Source organism: Cydia amplana, chromosome 4, assembly GCF_948474715.1.
Source record: "Cydia amplana chromosome 4, ilCydAmpl1.1, whole genome shotgun sequence".
Taxonomy (NCBI): Eukaryota; Metazoa; Arthropoda; class Insecta; order Lepidoptera; family Tortricidae; genus Cydia; species Cydia amplana.
In genome coordinates, this window is record NC_086072.1 from 20,264,633 (window position 1) to 20,278,641 (window position 14,009).

At 39.1% G+C, this 14,009-nt stretch overlaps 1 protein-coding gene across 1 annotated transcript; it reads right to left on the reverse strand.

Annotated features, from left to right (window-relative positions):
* Positions 1–6,344: 6,344 nt before the first annotated feature.
* Positions 6,345–9,913, reverse strand: LOC134647550 (uncharacterized; the record flags this gene model as incomplete). The annotated part of the gene is made up of 4 exons (XM_063501903.1): positions 9,812–9,913; positions 8,941–9,143; positions 7,252–7,443; positions 6,345–6,416 (listed from the first exon to the last, which is right to left on the reverse strand). Coding segments are annotated over exons 1-4 (489 nt in total), but the record flags the coding sequence as incomplete, so codon positions are not given.
* Between the last annotated feature and the right edge of the window lie 4,096 nt (positions 9,914–14,009).

Below are 14,009 nucleotides of genomic sequence, written 5' to 3' on the forward strand. Positions count from 1 at the left end.
AGATACAGCCTGGTGACAGACGGACGGACGGACGGACGGACGGACAGCGGAGTCTTAGTAATAGGGTCCCGTTTTTACCCTTTGGGTACGGAACCCTGAAAAGTGAGATTTAAGAACAAAATTGTCTTATATTGAAGAGTGCTAATGTATATTAACAATATCTATAAAATAAAAAGCATATAGGACGCTTAATTTAGGAAAAGAAGGTAATTATTAGTGAGAGGCAAATTGTGATAATGCATAGTTAACAATTTTGTTTTAAATAAGAAGGTATTTAATTTAAAAATATGGTACTTAAATTCTATCGATGTTCTAGATAACTGCATGACGCGCGAAAGTGCATGTTTACGCGGCACTTACGACCTTTTATTAAGGGTTTTTTAAAGAAAACTCAAAAATGGCTCAACCGATGATGTTCAAAATATAGTTTATTGTACTCTATTACACGGCTAATCTCCCGATATATTATATTTTTTCTGAACTTTGCTTCTAAAGTTATAGAGAGATAAACATTATTTTGGCCTTTCGAAACGGTTTTTTCCAAAAATATTCAATTTATCCAAAAATGTTCTTAGTAACTTTCCAGTTATTTTTAAAGACCCATTTAACCCGTCAACTCCCAGGTGTGACGTCACCCATAAGTGTTCTGGCTCAAATGATGTGCAACACGTTGGTGGTTTCTGAAAAAAAATTGTGACAATTAGTTACATGTATGGAGTGCCCCTCTTAAAAATGCATTTCTTACAATTTTGAGTTCTTAATCCAGTAGCGGCTTACAAAATACACCTATATTTCAAATTTATATGCCCCTTTCAGCACTCTATTGGGACCGTGCACGATGGCAGCGCCGCCTAGCGTTCGCAACGTGGTCGGCGCTGTCAAATAGCGAGCGCAACAAAATAAAGATTATTCCTTAAAAATATTTACTATAATGTACTTAACAATGTGCGGAATCTATTCGTATTTAATGTTTAATACACTTGGTTTATGCTTTAGTGAAAACAGTAAGAATTATCTGTGTATTTTATATTATTCGGTCAATTTCCTTCGTTGTTGTTTCAAGGAAAAAACGCATGTTTCACTATGTTTTGATGACTCACATAGTGATCCTCTTCCTGGGGATACGTACGATGCTTGCAATTATAAAAACTTTGACCTTTTTCACAGGTTTTAATCAACACATTTTATGTTAAAAATGTATGTTCTCCGGTTTAATAGGCACAATGTCTGTTGTGACACTTGTGACAGACGACAGATAACCCTACATGCCAAAAGTGTGCTTTTGATGGGCTTTCAATAACTAATATTACAATCACTTAATGTTGGTACACTGTATTAGCCATACTATTTTATTAACATACAAGAAAAACTCTGTGTTGACATAGACTAGATAAAATGTTTAGCCATTACGTTGTTAAGCCTGGAATAGTACTATATGGTATAAAAGGCTAATATCTCGCTCGGCGTTGAAAATACATATATAAAATTTACTATTACTGTTTCGTCCAGTATTATTGCAGTTTACCACACAATAGCTATCGTGACCCATTTTTATCGTAAGTATGATTATAAAGCTAAAATAACTGAGAAGTATGGGAATTGACAGAAATACTGTTACCAATCTTGTCATTATTGGCCACATCAAGCGCTGCGATCGTTTCGGCTTCCCCTACCACCCGCTTTGCACGGAGCGAATACCCACCAATTTGGGTATAAACGAGTAAATACGGGTATATTGAGTAAATACTGAGTATTTACTCGGTATTTACCCGTGAGTATTTACTCACTACCCATCTCTAACTGAATCACAAAAACAACCACAGTTTTATCACAATACGCGACAAAAATTACAGGGCGAAGACCGGATGGCCAGAAAAATGACCAAAATTATCTCCGTCTCTTTAATGGCGCGTAGCACATGTCCGACATCAGTGACATCACTGAGCGGGGGAGGGACACTAGCAGCCGAGGCGCAATGAAATATCGTCTTACACCTTGTTGTCGAAATTAAGAAATAAAGCCTACTTTGGCGGAAATGAATTTCCTACGGTCTTAAGGTGGTTCGATTTTCATACAAAATTCAATCGACTTTCATTAAGTAACTACACACTATTACTACATAAATATTTCCGCATTTATCTTCTTTCGAATATTCATTTAGGCTAAATGAATAGGAAAACAATGCTTCATACAGAAATCATGCAAAAATCATAGTTAACTTTTCATCAATTTTACGTATGTGTGCGTCATAAATGTCGTGTACGGATACATTTGCGACCTTGCCATACCATTTCCAACGTTGCCGGGCTGACCACGGCGTGAATTTGAAGTGCCGTCATGTTTAGTGCAATTTTGTTGACCTACCCGATTTTGTTGAATAAGTACCCGAATTTCGTCAGCTTAGCTAAGAACCAGGGATGTTGCGAACATCCGCATCCGCATCCGCAACCGCGGAACTTCCGCATTATTTTCAACATCCGCATCCGCATCCGCATCCGCATGAAATCGATGCGGAGCTTATGCGGATGCGGATGTCGAACAAGTCGGCCCAGGAACGTCTTAGCGGCGGCGTAAGTGCTAGGTAATTTCGTCATTACCTATAACGAAATCGTCTAGATCCAGAAAAGTCGGCCAAGTTACTGTTTATTAAATATGACGCACCTATATTCTTGCTCAAATACTAAACGTTACGTTTTTTTTAATAAAAAAAATACTAAAAATGTAATATTTGACGTTTTCTAAGTACCTAATCTTGACATCCGCATCCGCATCCGCATCCAGGGATGTGAGCCTTTAAATATCCGCATCCGCATCCGCATCCGCGGATGTCAAAAAATCTGCATCCGCAACATCCCTGCTAAGAACTATCATGGTGCGTTTTGTAAACAGTCGCTTTTTTGCTTACAAACGGAAGGTTCCCGGTTCAATCCCCAGTCATTGTATGCTGGGACGTAACTTTTTGTATTTTTTTTTGCACCTAAATTTCGTGTTGTTTTTTTTTTTTAATTTAATTTAATTTTTCTTATTTTCAAAAATCGATTGATTAAGTATGGGCTAAGCGTATTCGTTTAATTTTTACAAAGATAATTAGAAATTATACTCTACCTAATCTCTTTGATCTTTACAATCAGGACATCCTCACAGCAATAAAAATGAAATGTATAAAATTTCCTGTGGTTGAAAATAATGGAATTTTGTCTATGAATGAAAAACACAATTATTACTAGTTACTACCAGGTAAGTAAATTATAACTTGATTATAACTTTATTAGAATCCATATTGTTGCATCATCTTTCTTCCTATTACATTAGAGATTTTTCATGATATTATATTTCTTTCAGGTACAGGGACTACTACGGATAACAAATATGAAAAAAAACCGGCCAAGTGCGAGTCGGACTCGCGCACGGAGGGTTCCGCACCATCAACAAAAAATAGAGCAAAACAAGCAAAAAAAACGGTCACCCATCCAAGTACTGACCCCGCCCGACGTTGCTTAACTTCGGTCAAAAATCACGTTTGTTGTATGGGAGCCCCACTTAAATCTTTATTTTATTCTGTTTTTAGTATTTGTTGTTATAGCGGCAACAGAAATACATCATCTGCGAAAATTTCAACTGTCTAGCTATCACGGTTCGTGAGATACAGCCTGGTGACAGACGGACGGACGGACGGACGGACGGACGGACGGACGGACAGCGAAGTCTTAGTAATAGGGTCCCGTTTTTTACCCTTTGGGTACGGAACCCTAAAAATGTACTGTAGGTACTTGAATTCAAAATAAAAATAAATTAAATTAATGTTTTCCTTTTATTTTACAATTACCTACTACTTTATTAGAGGCTGGGCAGTAAGGGATTGCTTTACTTGTAGAACAAACTATTAGCGCTTTAAAAAAAACTGATACCTGACACTTACAAACCTGGACTTCCTTGGGTTCATTCTACTAAGAATCGTCAGTAGGTATTCTCCATCCTAGCATAAAAATATGTCCTAAAATGTCGGTCATTACGTCAGGTTTTGGTATCAAAAACTTCCGTACGCGTAAGCGCGTAAACGTAAGGTTCGCGTACTTATCCCGCTTCTTGACCGCGGCAAAATCTGCAGCGGCACCAGCCGTCCGCACAGTTCGGCCGAGGTGTGAGGCTGCGAAAGTGCTAACGCACGTGGCGTCCCATAGCAGCGGCACTTACCCCTCTGCCACGGCACCAAAATCAAGCCGTCCGGCCTTCTACCATCGGTGCGGCAGAGGCCCGGAGGCTCGAGGAAACAGTGGATATTGGCGGATATTAAAGCCCTCCTTATAAAATAAAATAACTAAAACTAAACCTAATAAAAAAATAAAAATCCCTAAAACCTACCTTCTAAGCCTAGGCCCCTCGGCAAGGTGCCCATCACGCAGGCAGCATTCCCGCGCTGTATAGCGCGATTTTTTATATATAATAATTGCTCATTAAGATAACACAAAAAGGACAAAAATAAACAAAATGAAATTACCTACTCGCACCAGTCTTGAACCCCAATCCTCTTGCACGTATTTCCACGAACATACCGTAACGCTATTGCAGCATACTTACGTTGTGTGAAATTGAAATTGAAATTGAAATGTGTGAGTTATAGTAGGAAAAAGCATGACAGCAACACTCCGTCGACTTTAAAGGGTGGTTTTTGCACAATGAAGTATTCAATGTTTATTTTAATAGTTCAATATTTACTTAAAGAGTTCGCTAAACATACTTTTAAGTATACAAATACCAAGACCATTCCACAAAAAAATAAAACATGAAATTTTGCGAAAGTGGCGCCATCTAGCGAGGGTTAAGCTTTGAGTAACCTAGTCGAACCACCTTAACCCGCATCCATCCCAAGTATCCCAACATACCTTACCGACTCGACTTCTTCATTGTCAATCAGTGTTATTATAAGTCTAAATTAACTGGTGTCCACGCCATCTATTATCCAATAGCAAAACTTCGAAATGAACACATGAGTGCAATGTACCTACTTATTTCGTTATGCCATAGTGCTTGCTGATAGATGGCACTGTAATAAGCCCAGAAAAGAGCCATCTAGTAGCGAAATATGAAACTACCAAGTTTCAATAAACTTGCAATAGATGGCGCCCTTAACCTCTAGCCGCCCATACGTCAAACCTTGCCAAGCAAAATGAAATTTTATTTTGTCAACACAAAGTTCAAATTAGAATGGAACAGGAGACCTTTTTATAGGTCTCTGGGCGGCTAGAGATTAATTCTGTCGTGTTTGTTATGTTGAGAAACTATGAAAACAGCACGGAATTTATCGTTAAAATTGTTTATTTTGAAAACACTACGTATATAATATTGTATGCACAAGTGCGGTTTATCTTAATTTTAACATCTTCATTTTCAGCTTCGCCGATCACTTTTTGTAGTGCAGGAAATCCTGGAAAGAATAAGAAAAACAGATTTAACGTACATTCAATTGCAATGAATTTGAGTTTGGTTTTTAATGTGTAAATTTATTAGGTATAAGTGCCACTCGTTTTGATTGCACAGTGAGTAAAAAAACAGTTACTTACGGAATTCCAATAAATTTGTCCAGATGCTTTTGTCGCCATATAATTAATCATTTAATGCGTGAATAAGACGACTAAGTATCAAAAGTATGTACCTACAATTGTCTAATTAACTTAACAAGAAATAAATATTCTTTAATAATATATGTAGAAAAATAGACACAGTATTAAGTTCCCGCGTCAGCCAGCCCCATGATCTCGAAGTGGTTAGCATCAGAGGAGAGTTCTCACACTCCACCCCATCTATCAGACGTTAAGGTTGATATGACTCACTATAAGGAAGCAAGTCCCAATGATAGCCGCCTTGACACCGTCGGTAGCGTCAGCAGGGAAGCTGATCTCGAAGTGGTCAGCATCTGAGAAGAGATCTCACATCCCACCCCAGCTATCAGACGTTAAGGTTGATAGGACTCACTATAAGAAAGCAAGTCCCAATGATAGCCGCCTTGACGCCGACGGTAGCGTCAGCAGGGAAGCTGATCTCGAAGTGGTCAGCATCAGAGAAGAGTTCTCACATCCCACCCCAGCTACCAGACGTTAAGGTTTTTATGACTCACTATAAGGAAGCAAGTCCCAATGATAGCCGCCTTGACACCGATGGTAGCGTCAGCAGGGAAGGTGATCTCGAAGTGGTCAGCATCAGAGAAGAGTTCTCACACCCCACCCCAGCTACCAGACGTTAAGGTTGATATGACTCACTATAAGGAAGCAAGTCCCAATGATAGCCGTCTTGACACCGATGGTAGCGTCAGCAGGGAAGGTGATCCCGAAGTAGTTAGTATCAGAGTAGTCTTTCCGCATCAGGCCGTCGCAGCGCTTGGCGATGACGCCCACTTGCTGCTTCTTTGTGTCGTATAACTGGAAAACAAAGACAAACTAGGTTTCTAATCGTGGCAAAGGCAGGCGTGACTCACTCTGCGATTTTTCGCGTCGCTACAAGTACCTATAAGTACCAACATGCGGCCCACACCAATTTTGGTGTCTAGCCATAGTAGTTGCCGCGTACCGCTAAGGAATGGACGCCTGCTCGCGCTTTCGCCAGATAGCGGTCATATTAGACGCGTTTTGTTAGAGAGTGAATCTTCTGTACCTAGTATTATTGTTTATTCTGTGGCAATAATTGTTTTGAGTTCAACTTAGTCCGTAAAAAAAATATTTTTTATTTGAGCAAGATTGGTTTGACTAGACTTATATCGACCGGGATATGAACCGTGATTACCTTTTGTATTGTTTTCGAGCTCCCGATTACCCGTGAACAAGATGCATGTACCTAACTGCGTCGAAATATCGGGATCTCAAAAACAATACAAAAGGTAATCACGGTTCATATCCCGGTCGATATAAGTCTAGTGAAACATGGTGAAACTAACCGTGAAGTGTTTTACGGACTTGCTTGTTTTATGAAGAATAGAAATTTCTGAAATTAAAAACAAGCCTCGATTTATGGACTGTCCACGGAATTTTAATCTTCAAAGTAAAAGTAATATTGTTGATTATTGTTGTTACAGACTCACTTTGAAGTCAGCATGTCCTGTAGTAGCCATAAGACCCTTGACCCTCGACATAGGGAGGTCATCGGCATCATTGGTGTTGAAGACTGGCTTGAAGGTGCCTGTCGTACCACGCTGGCAAGGCTCCTCTGGCACACACTTTAAAGTCAGGATCAAAATCTATAAAAACCCTGATCGCTTACTTTGAAGTCAGCATCTCCAAAAGTAGCCATAGGACCCTTGACCCTCAGCATAGGTCGATCATTGGCATCATTGATGTTGAGGACTGGTTTGAAGACGGTGACCTCCTGTCGTACAACGCTGATGAGGCTGCCACACGAGGTTACGTCCATTTTGTCGGGGCCGAACGTGTACGGACGGCGGAGACGGACCACCTGGAATTAATGAAGGTCCAATTTAACAGAGCGTATTATTCAAGTCCGACTTGAACCGTCAATTTTTATTCATTTATTTTCATGGACCTAGTTTATTTTATTTAATCTAGTTAATTTCGATTATTATAGGCGGGATGACCTCGACGCCTTTTACAGGAACTGGTGGGAGACGGCAAAGAGAATTAAATCACTAGACGGGTCAAGACCGGGATACATGAAAAGGGAGGAGGGAGGCCTCCGCACAAAACTTTGTTCGCGGAACACTTATTTTTCTTGTTGTCGCAATATTAGCACAATTTTTTCCCTTCTCAAAGTTACTATTTCAGTTTTTTAACACTCTTTCCCGTGAGCTCGCAGAAAACACTTAAAAATAAATGTCAGAAACATGTTTCTTCATCAGTTTCATCACCATAATGTAAACATAAATAATCAGCTGAAGTGCAGTTTGCACCCGACACTAAACAAACCCATTAAACGGGGTGTGGTGGATCGATGGGGTCAACCCAAGGTCAATCATGATTGACTAAAGGGGTTAGTGCCTTGTTTTAAGGGTGGTATTCCACCTGTCCAATTTTTTGGTCCAATGATATTGCGTCCCACTCTCTCACTAAGCAAAATGTGCGACGCAATACATATTGGACCAAAAAATTGGACAGGTGGAATACCACCCTAAGCCACAGACCACTTGCAGATATGATATGATTTATTTATCTCACAATATACAATTTCACTTAAAATTACACATGGTAGATTTTCAGGAATTGATATGGTGATTGTGATACAGTGCACATTGGGGACAATTTCCAAAAAAAAATAAGTTATTAGAATATTTTAGAAAAAATTACAAGTAGAGACAAAAGTGTGAGATATTTCAGATATTCCCGAAACCTTTTTATGTTGAAAATTTTAATTTTTGAGGTTTATGTAGCATTTACAAACGCGACATACCCTCTTGGCGCTCTTTTAGTAGTACATACAATAAAACCTATATTGACTACGCAGTTGCATTTACGCCACTTTATATCTGGTGTCCCTAAAACCAACGCCAGGGCTAGAACAGCTACATTTTTTTAACAACAACAACAACAACTTGTAGTCTATCAGCTGTTAAGCCCTTTAACTCTTGGCGTTGGTTTTAGGGACAACCTGTATACAACGTAGCCCAAGTTTATCCTATATTATTTTGTAGATAATTGTAATCTAAATATTATTATACGTAATTGAAGATTGTAAGTAAACGTGGAAAGACCTGACATGACCGGTCACGCTCCAATACAGTTTTTATATGGGAGCGCCATTGGACGGTGACTGCGAGTCGTCCTAATCCCTCTACTGAAGTGATCTGTGGTCAAGGTATGAAGACAACGCTATCTCGAAAGAATTGTTAGTGCCTTGACCTTACGAGAAAATGGGAAAAGCCATAGAGCCTCTTTAGGTAAATTTAGCAGCGCCAACCTTCATACATACGTTGAAAAAAAGTCAAAACTAAATACTAACTTCTTTATCCTGTGTGTCATAAATGTTAATTTCAAAAGAGCGGTCCTTCCCGACGAACAGCCGGTTGAGTGCGCGGGAGTTCTCCTTGGCGTACAGAATGACAGCGCCATCTGGCGCCAGCACCACGTACTCGTTGTTCGAGAAAACAGCAGTCAGTTTCTGCCTGATCGTCACGCTGTGGAGGCCTTCGAGGCTTTCGATGCCTGGAATGGAAATGTAAATCAAAATTAAGAATATAAAGAAATCAATATTTTAGGTACAATCTTACAGAGATCGAACCAACCCAACCGTAAACTAAGAAAAGCTTGTTCTACGGGTACTAAATGACTACATATAATACATAATTATTGTAGTGTGCACCATATAGCGCCTTTCGATCTGGCAACCCTACATGTACCCTATATGTGACATTATCTATGAAAAGGGACCTTATTGTCGATGGCGCTTACGCCATTATTAACGATGCTCCGATATAAATACAATGCCGCGCGACGCTGGGCGGCGTAAGCGCCATCGACAATAAGGTCCCTTTTCATAGATAATGCCCCATATATACCCTAGCATAAGTATCATATATCAGAACAAACCTATAATCCAGAGATAGTGTTTGTCTTTACGTCCCACACCACATGGCGACCCGGCCAGTGCGGCCTTGCGGCTGCTTTCAGTTTAGATAAATACACACTTGAATGTTCGAGATGAACACAAATAAATGCCCTTACCAGGATTCGAACCCGCGGGACCTCCTACTGCTTCATTTTATTCGCGTTTTGGGTTGGTTCCATAGCAATATACACCTCACAAAATTTTGCTCCGTATATTTCTCAAGTGAAATTAAATATTTACCTACCTATATTATTCATCCACTTACCTAAATGTGACGCGGTCGCCATTTTTAGATTATTTCACAGTCTTTCAGGTTACAGTTGACTATTTCACTTTAATATCGTTTTTGACTACCACTATATCACTTTTATCTTAATTAAGTACACTTAAAAGTTAATTTCTTAAAAATGGCAGCTCACTGTATCGAGACGTTAAAATTTAAATACCTATACCCGAACCCGAAAAGAAGGACTGCCTACAAAAAGAGATGAGATCCCATCAAAAACATTACATGTAAAAAGGTGCAAGTCTCGCAAAGCTTCTACTACAAAAAAGTTTTGAGATGTAATGTGAAACCAAGTCGGTTATTTTAATCAGTGCCAGGAGGTGTTAAAACCGTATCAATAAGATATCTTTAATTTGTAATACATATAATGACTTTTTTAGGGTTAGCTAAATGGCAAAAAACGGAACCCTTATGGATTCGTCATGTCTGTCTGTCTGTCTGTCTGTCCGTCCGTCTGTCCGTCCGTATGTCACAGTCACTTTTTTCCGAAACTATAAGAACTCTTGAAACTTGGTAAGTAGATGTAATCTGTGAACCGCATTAAGATTTTCACACAAAAATAGAAAAAAACAATAAATTTTGGGGGTTCCCCATACTTAGAACGGAAACACGAATTTTTTTTTCTTCAAATCCATACGTGTGGGGTATCTATGGATCTGGGATAAAATGATATTGAGGTTTCTAATATATTTTTTTTCTAAACTGAATAGTTTGCGCGAGAGACACTTTCAAAGTGGTAAAATGTGTGTCCCTCCCCCCCCCCCTGTAACTTCTAAAATAAGAGAATGATAAAACTAAAAAAAATATATGATGTACATTACCATGCAAACATCCACCGAAAATTGGTTTGAACGAGATCTAGTAAGTAGTTTTTTTTTAATACGTCATAAATCCCCTAAATACGGAACCCTTCATGGGCGAGTCCGACTCGCACTTGGCCGCTTTTTTTTATTATGTTATCAATATCAATAGTCCTGAGAAAAAGCAGAAAAACTTGTTTAGCTTCGTTTTAAGGTAACTATTAATGCTATGTGACAAAAAAAGTAATACTGTATAACAGGGATGTTGCGGATGCAGATTTTTTGACATCCGCGGATGCGGATGCGGATATTTAAAGGCTCACATCCGCGGATGCGGATGCGGATGTCAAGATTAGGTACTTAGAAAACGTCAAATATTACATTTTTAGTATTTTTTATTAAAAAAAAACGAAACGTTTAGTATTTGAGCAAGAATATAGGTGCGTTATATTTAATCCCATCAAAAACATTACATGTAAAAAGGTGCCAGTCTCGCACCGCTTTTACTACAAAAAAGTTTTGAGATATAATGTGAAACCAAGTCGGTTATTTTAATCAGTGCCAGGGGGTGTTAAAACCGTATCAATAAGATATCTTTAATTTGTAATACGTATAATGACTTGGCCATCGCACGGCTGCATAATGACATAAGGATCATCGACACCTATTAAAAATAATTCTAATTGAACATAACGCTAGCGCTAATTGCAGTTTGAGCATTACACATATTTACGAGTACGGTACGAGTAAAGCATTATGTGCGATTGCTAAGTCATTATATGTATTACAAATTAAAGATATCTTATTGATACGGTTTTAACACCCCCTGGCACTGATTAAAATAACCGACTTGGTTTCACATTATATCTCAAAACTTTTTTGTAGTAAAAGCGGTGCGAGACTGGCACCTTTTTACATGTAATGTTTTTGATGGGATCTCATCTCTTTTTGTAGACAGTCCTTCTTTTCGGGTACTCATACCCATACTATGTATACACATATCATATTTAAACACATCTTCATTCATACTCACATCGTACATAGTTGTGTACCTTTACTTTACCTACTATTTGTAGGAACTGCAACAGTAACTTTGTAATATCATATATTTATATAGGATTACAAACTTACTTATGCAGTTCTTAGATCTTTAAAACGTGACTGATATTGCAATATTTTTAGGTTTTCTATGGCTTGATAAGCTAAAAACTACTTATGTTTAAAATTTGAAACTTGTGGGTATGCTAGAAGTATGAGATCGAGAATGATGATCGGTGAGTGTATAAGTGTGTCAGTGTCGAAACTAAGGAACTTTGACGTACAATAATTCTTAAACTACAAGTTCAGATTTAATGTTTTTGAGAATGTATCTTAAGCATGTTAAGCCCTATATGTCACTGAAAATTCAGGGTTCTAGCTTCAGCCAGCACAAAATTACAGGACGTCGAAAATGGCCTGAATCGCTTCCAGAAAAGGATAGTACGGCCGTGCCTCTTTGTTTTGCTCGACTTGGCGGGGGCACTACCGTGCCCCCAGATAAACAGTAACTTGGCCGACTTTTCTGGATCTAGACGATTTCGTTATAGGTAATGACGAAATTACCTAGCACTTACGCCGCCGCTAAGACGTTCCTGTACCGACTTGTTCGACATCCGCATCCGCATCCGCATAAGCTCCGCATCGATTTTATGCGGATGCGGATGCAGATGCGGATGTTGAAAATAATGCGGAAGTTCCGCGGTTGCGGATGCGGATGTTCGCAACATCCCTGCTGTATAAGTACAATACAATACAAAAATAAGTAAGGTAAATACCTATAATTACGAAAATATATGTGCCCCGTTTTCAAACTGGAGACTTTTGGCGTTATTATAAACGGCTGTTAACTTAATAAGTTGATGATCGTTGTTTGTCCCTATCTGTCGTTATGCCATAGACAGGGAGAAACAACGATCATCGGCTGATTAACTTAGCCGCCGTTTATTTTCAATTAATTAATTAATCAAAAGTCCCGTGACTAACCTACTTACTAAAAATGTCAAGAGAGTCAGTCCTTGCCTATTCCTTGCCAAAAATGCTATCGTTATGGTTACCTGTGGGGCTACTGCCAAAACCGCAATTCGCAAATTGCGGGGATCTTTCTCTTTCACCCCAATGAAGGCGTAATTAGAGTGACAGAGAAAGACGCCCGCAATTTATGAACTTCGATTTTCACGGTTATAGCCAGCTCTTATTTATCTTTTTTTACCGTCCTTCCCTTTCTTGTCTTCAACCGGAAATGGAAGCCATTTTTCATTTGTCACGCTCTTTGTATTGTGAAACATTACAAAAACAATATGCGATAATGTCTTATTAGGTACTTTTTAGGGTTCCGTAACTAAAGGGTAAAAACGGACCCTTTTACTAAGACTCCACTGTCCGTCTGTCTGTCACCAGGCTGTATCTGTATCTCATAAAACGTGATAGCCAGACAGTTAAAATTTTCACAGATGATGTATTTCTGTCGACAAATACTAAAAATTAAATTTATACGGAACCCTCGGTGGGCGACTCCGACTCGCTATCGACTAGCTATCACGGTTCATGAGATACGCTTATACTTTATTTGGTAATATGTATACATTTTATGGTAATCATAGTGGTTTATTTAGTTTAGGTATCATAGTGGTTTTCCGGGTCAAGGTCCGGGTCCGGGTCCGGATCCGAGTCCGGGTCCGAGTCCGAGTACGGGTCCGAGTCCGGAGTCCGGGGCCCAGTCCAAGTCAAAATCGAAATTCAAAATCACAAAACGTGAAGATACTATGCGTCGTTGAAGAGTTCTGTTCTGATCATCATCAGCAGTTCTACTTCATCAAATGCCACAGTTTTTAATGTACCTAAATGCATGATTTTCTGATGAAAATATATAAGATTCTATACGTATGCCTTTAAGATTTGAGGAGTTCCCTCGATTCCTCATGGATCCCATGTTAGGACTTGAGATTGACATAAATGTGCCTAAAAACCTAACTTGCTTAACAAACATAACGAAAAGGACAAATCGGCAAATGCGAGCTATGCGTCGTTGAAGAGTTCCGTTATGATCATCATCAGCAGTTCCGCTTCATCAAATGCGACAGTTTTTAATGAAAATGCTCGATTTTCTGATGAAAATACAAAAATCTCTATATGCATGCCTTTAAGATTGGAGGAGTTCCCTCGATTCCTCGTGGATCCCATCATCAGAACTCGAGCTTGCCAAAAATTTGGCTTAAAAACTTAACTTGCTTAACAAACATAACCAAGAGGACAAATCGCCAAACGTGAACTATGCGTCGTTGAAGAGTTCTGTTCTGATCATCATCAGCAGTTCCACTGCATCAAATGCGACAGTTCTT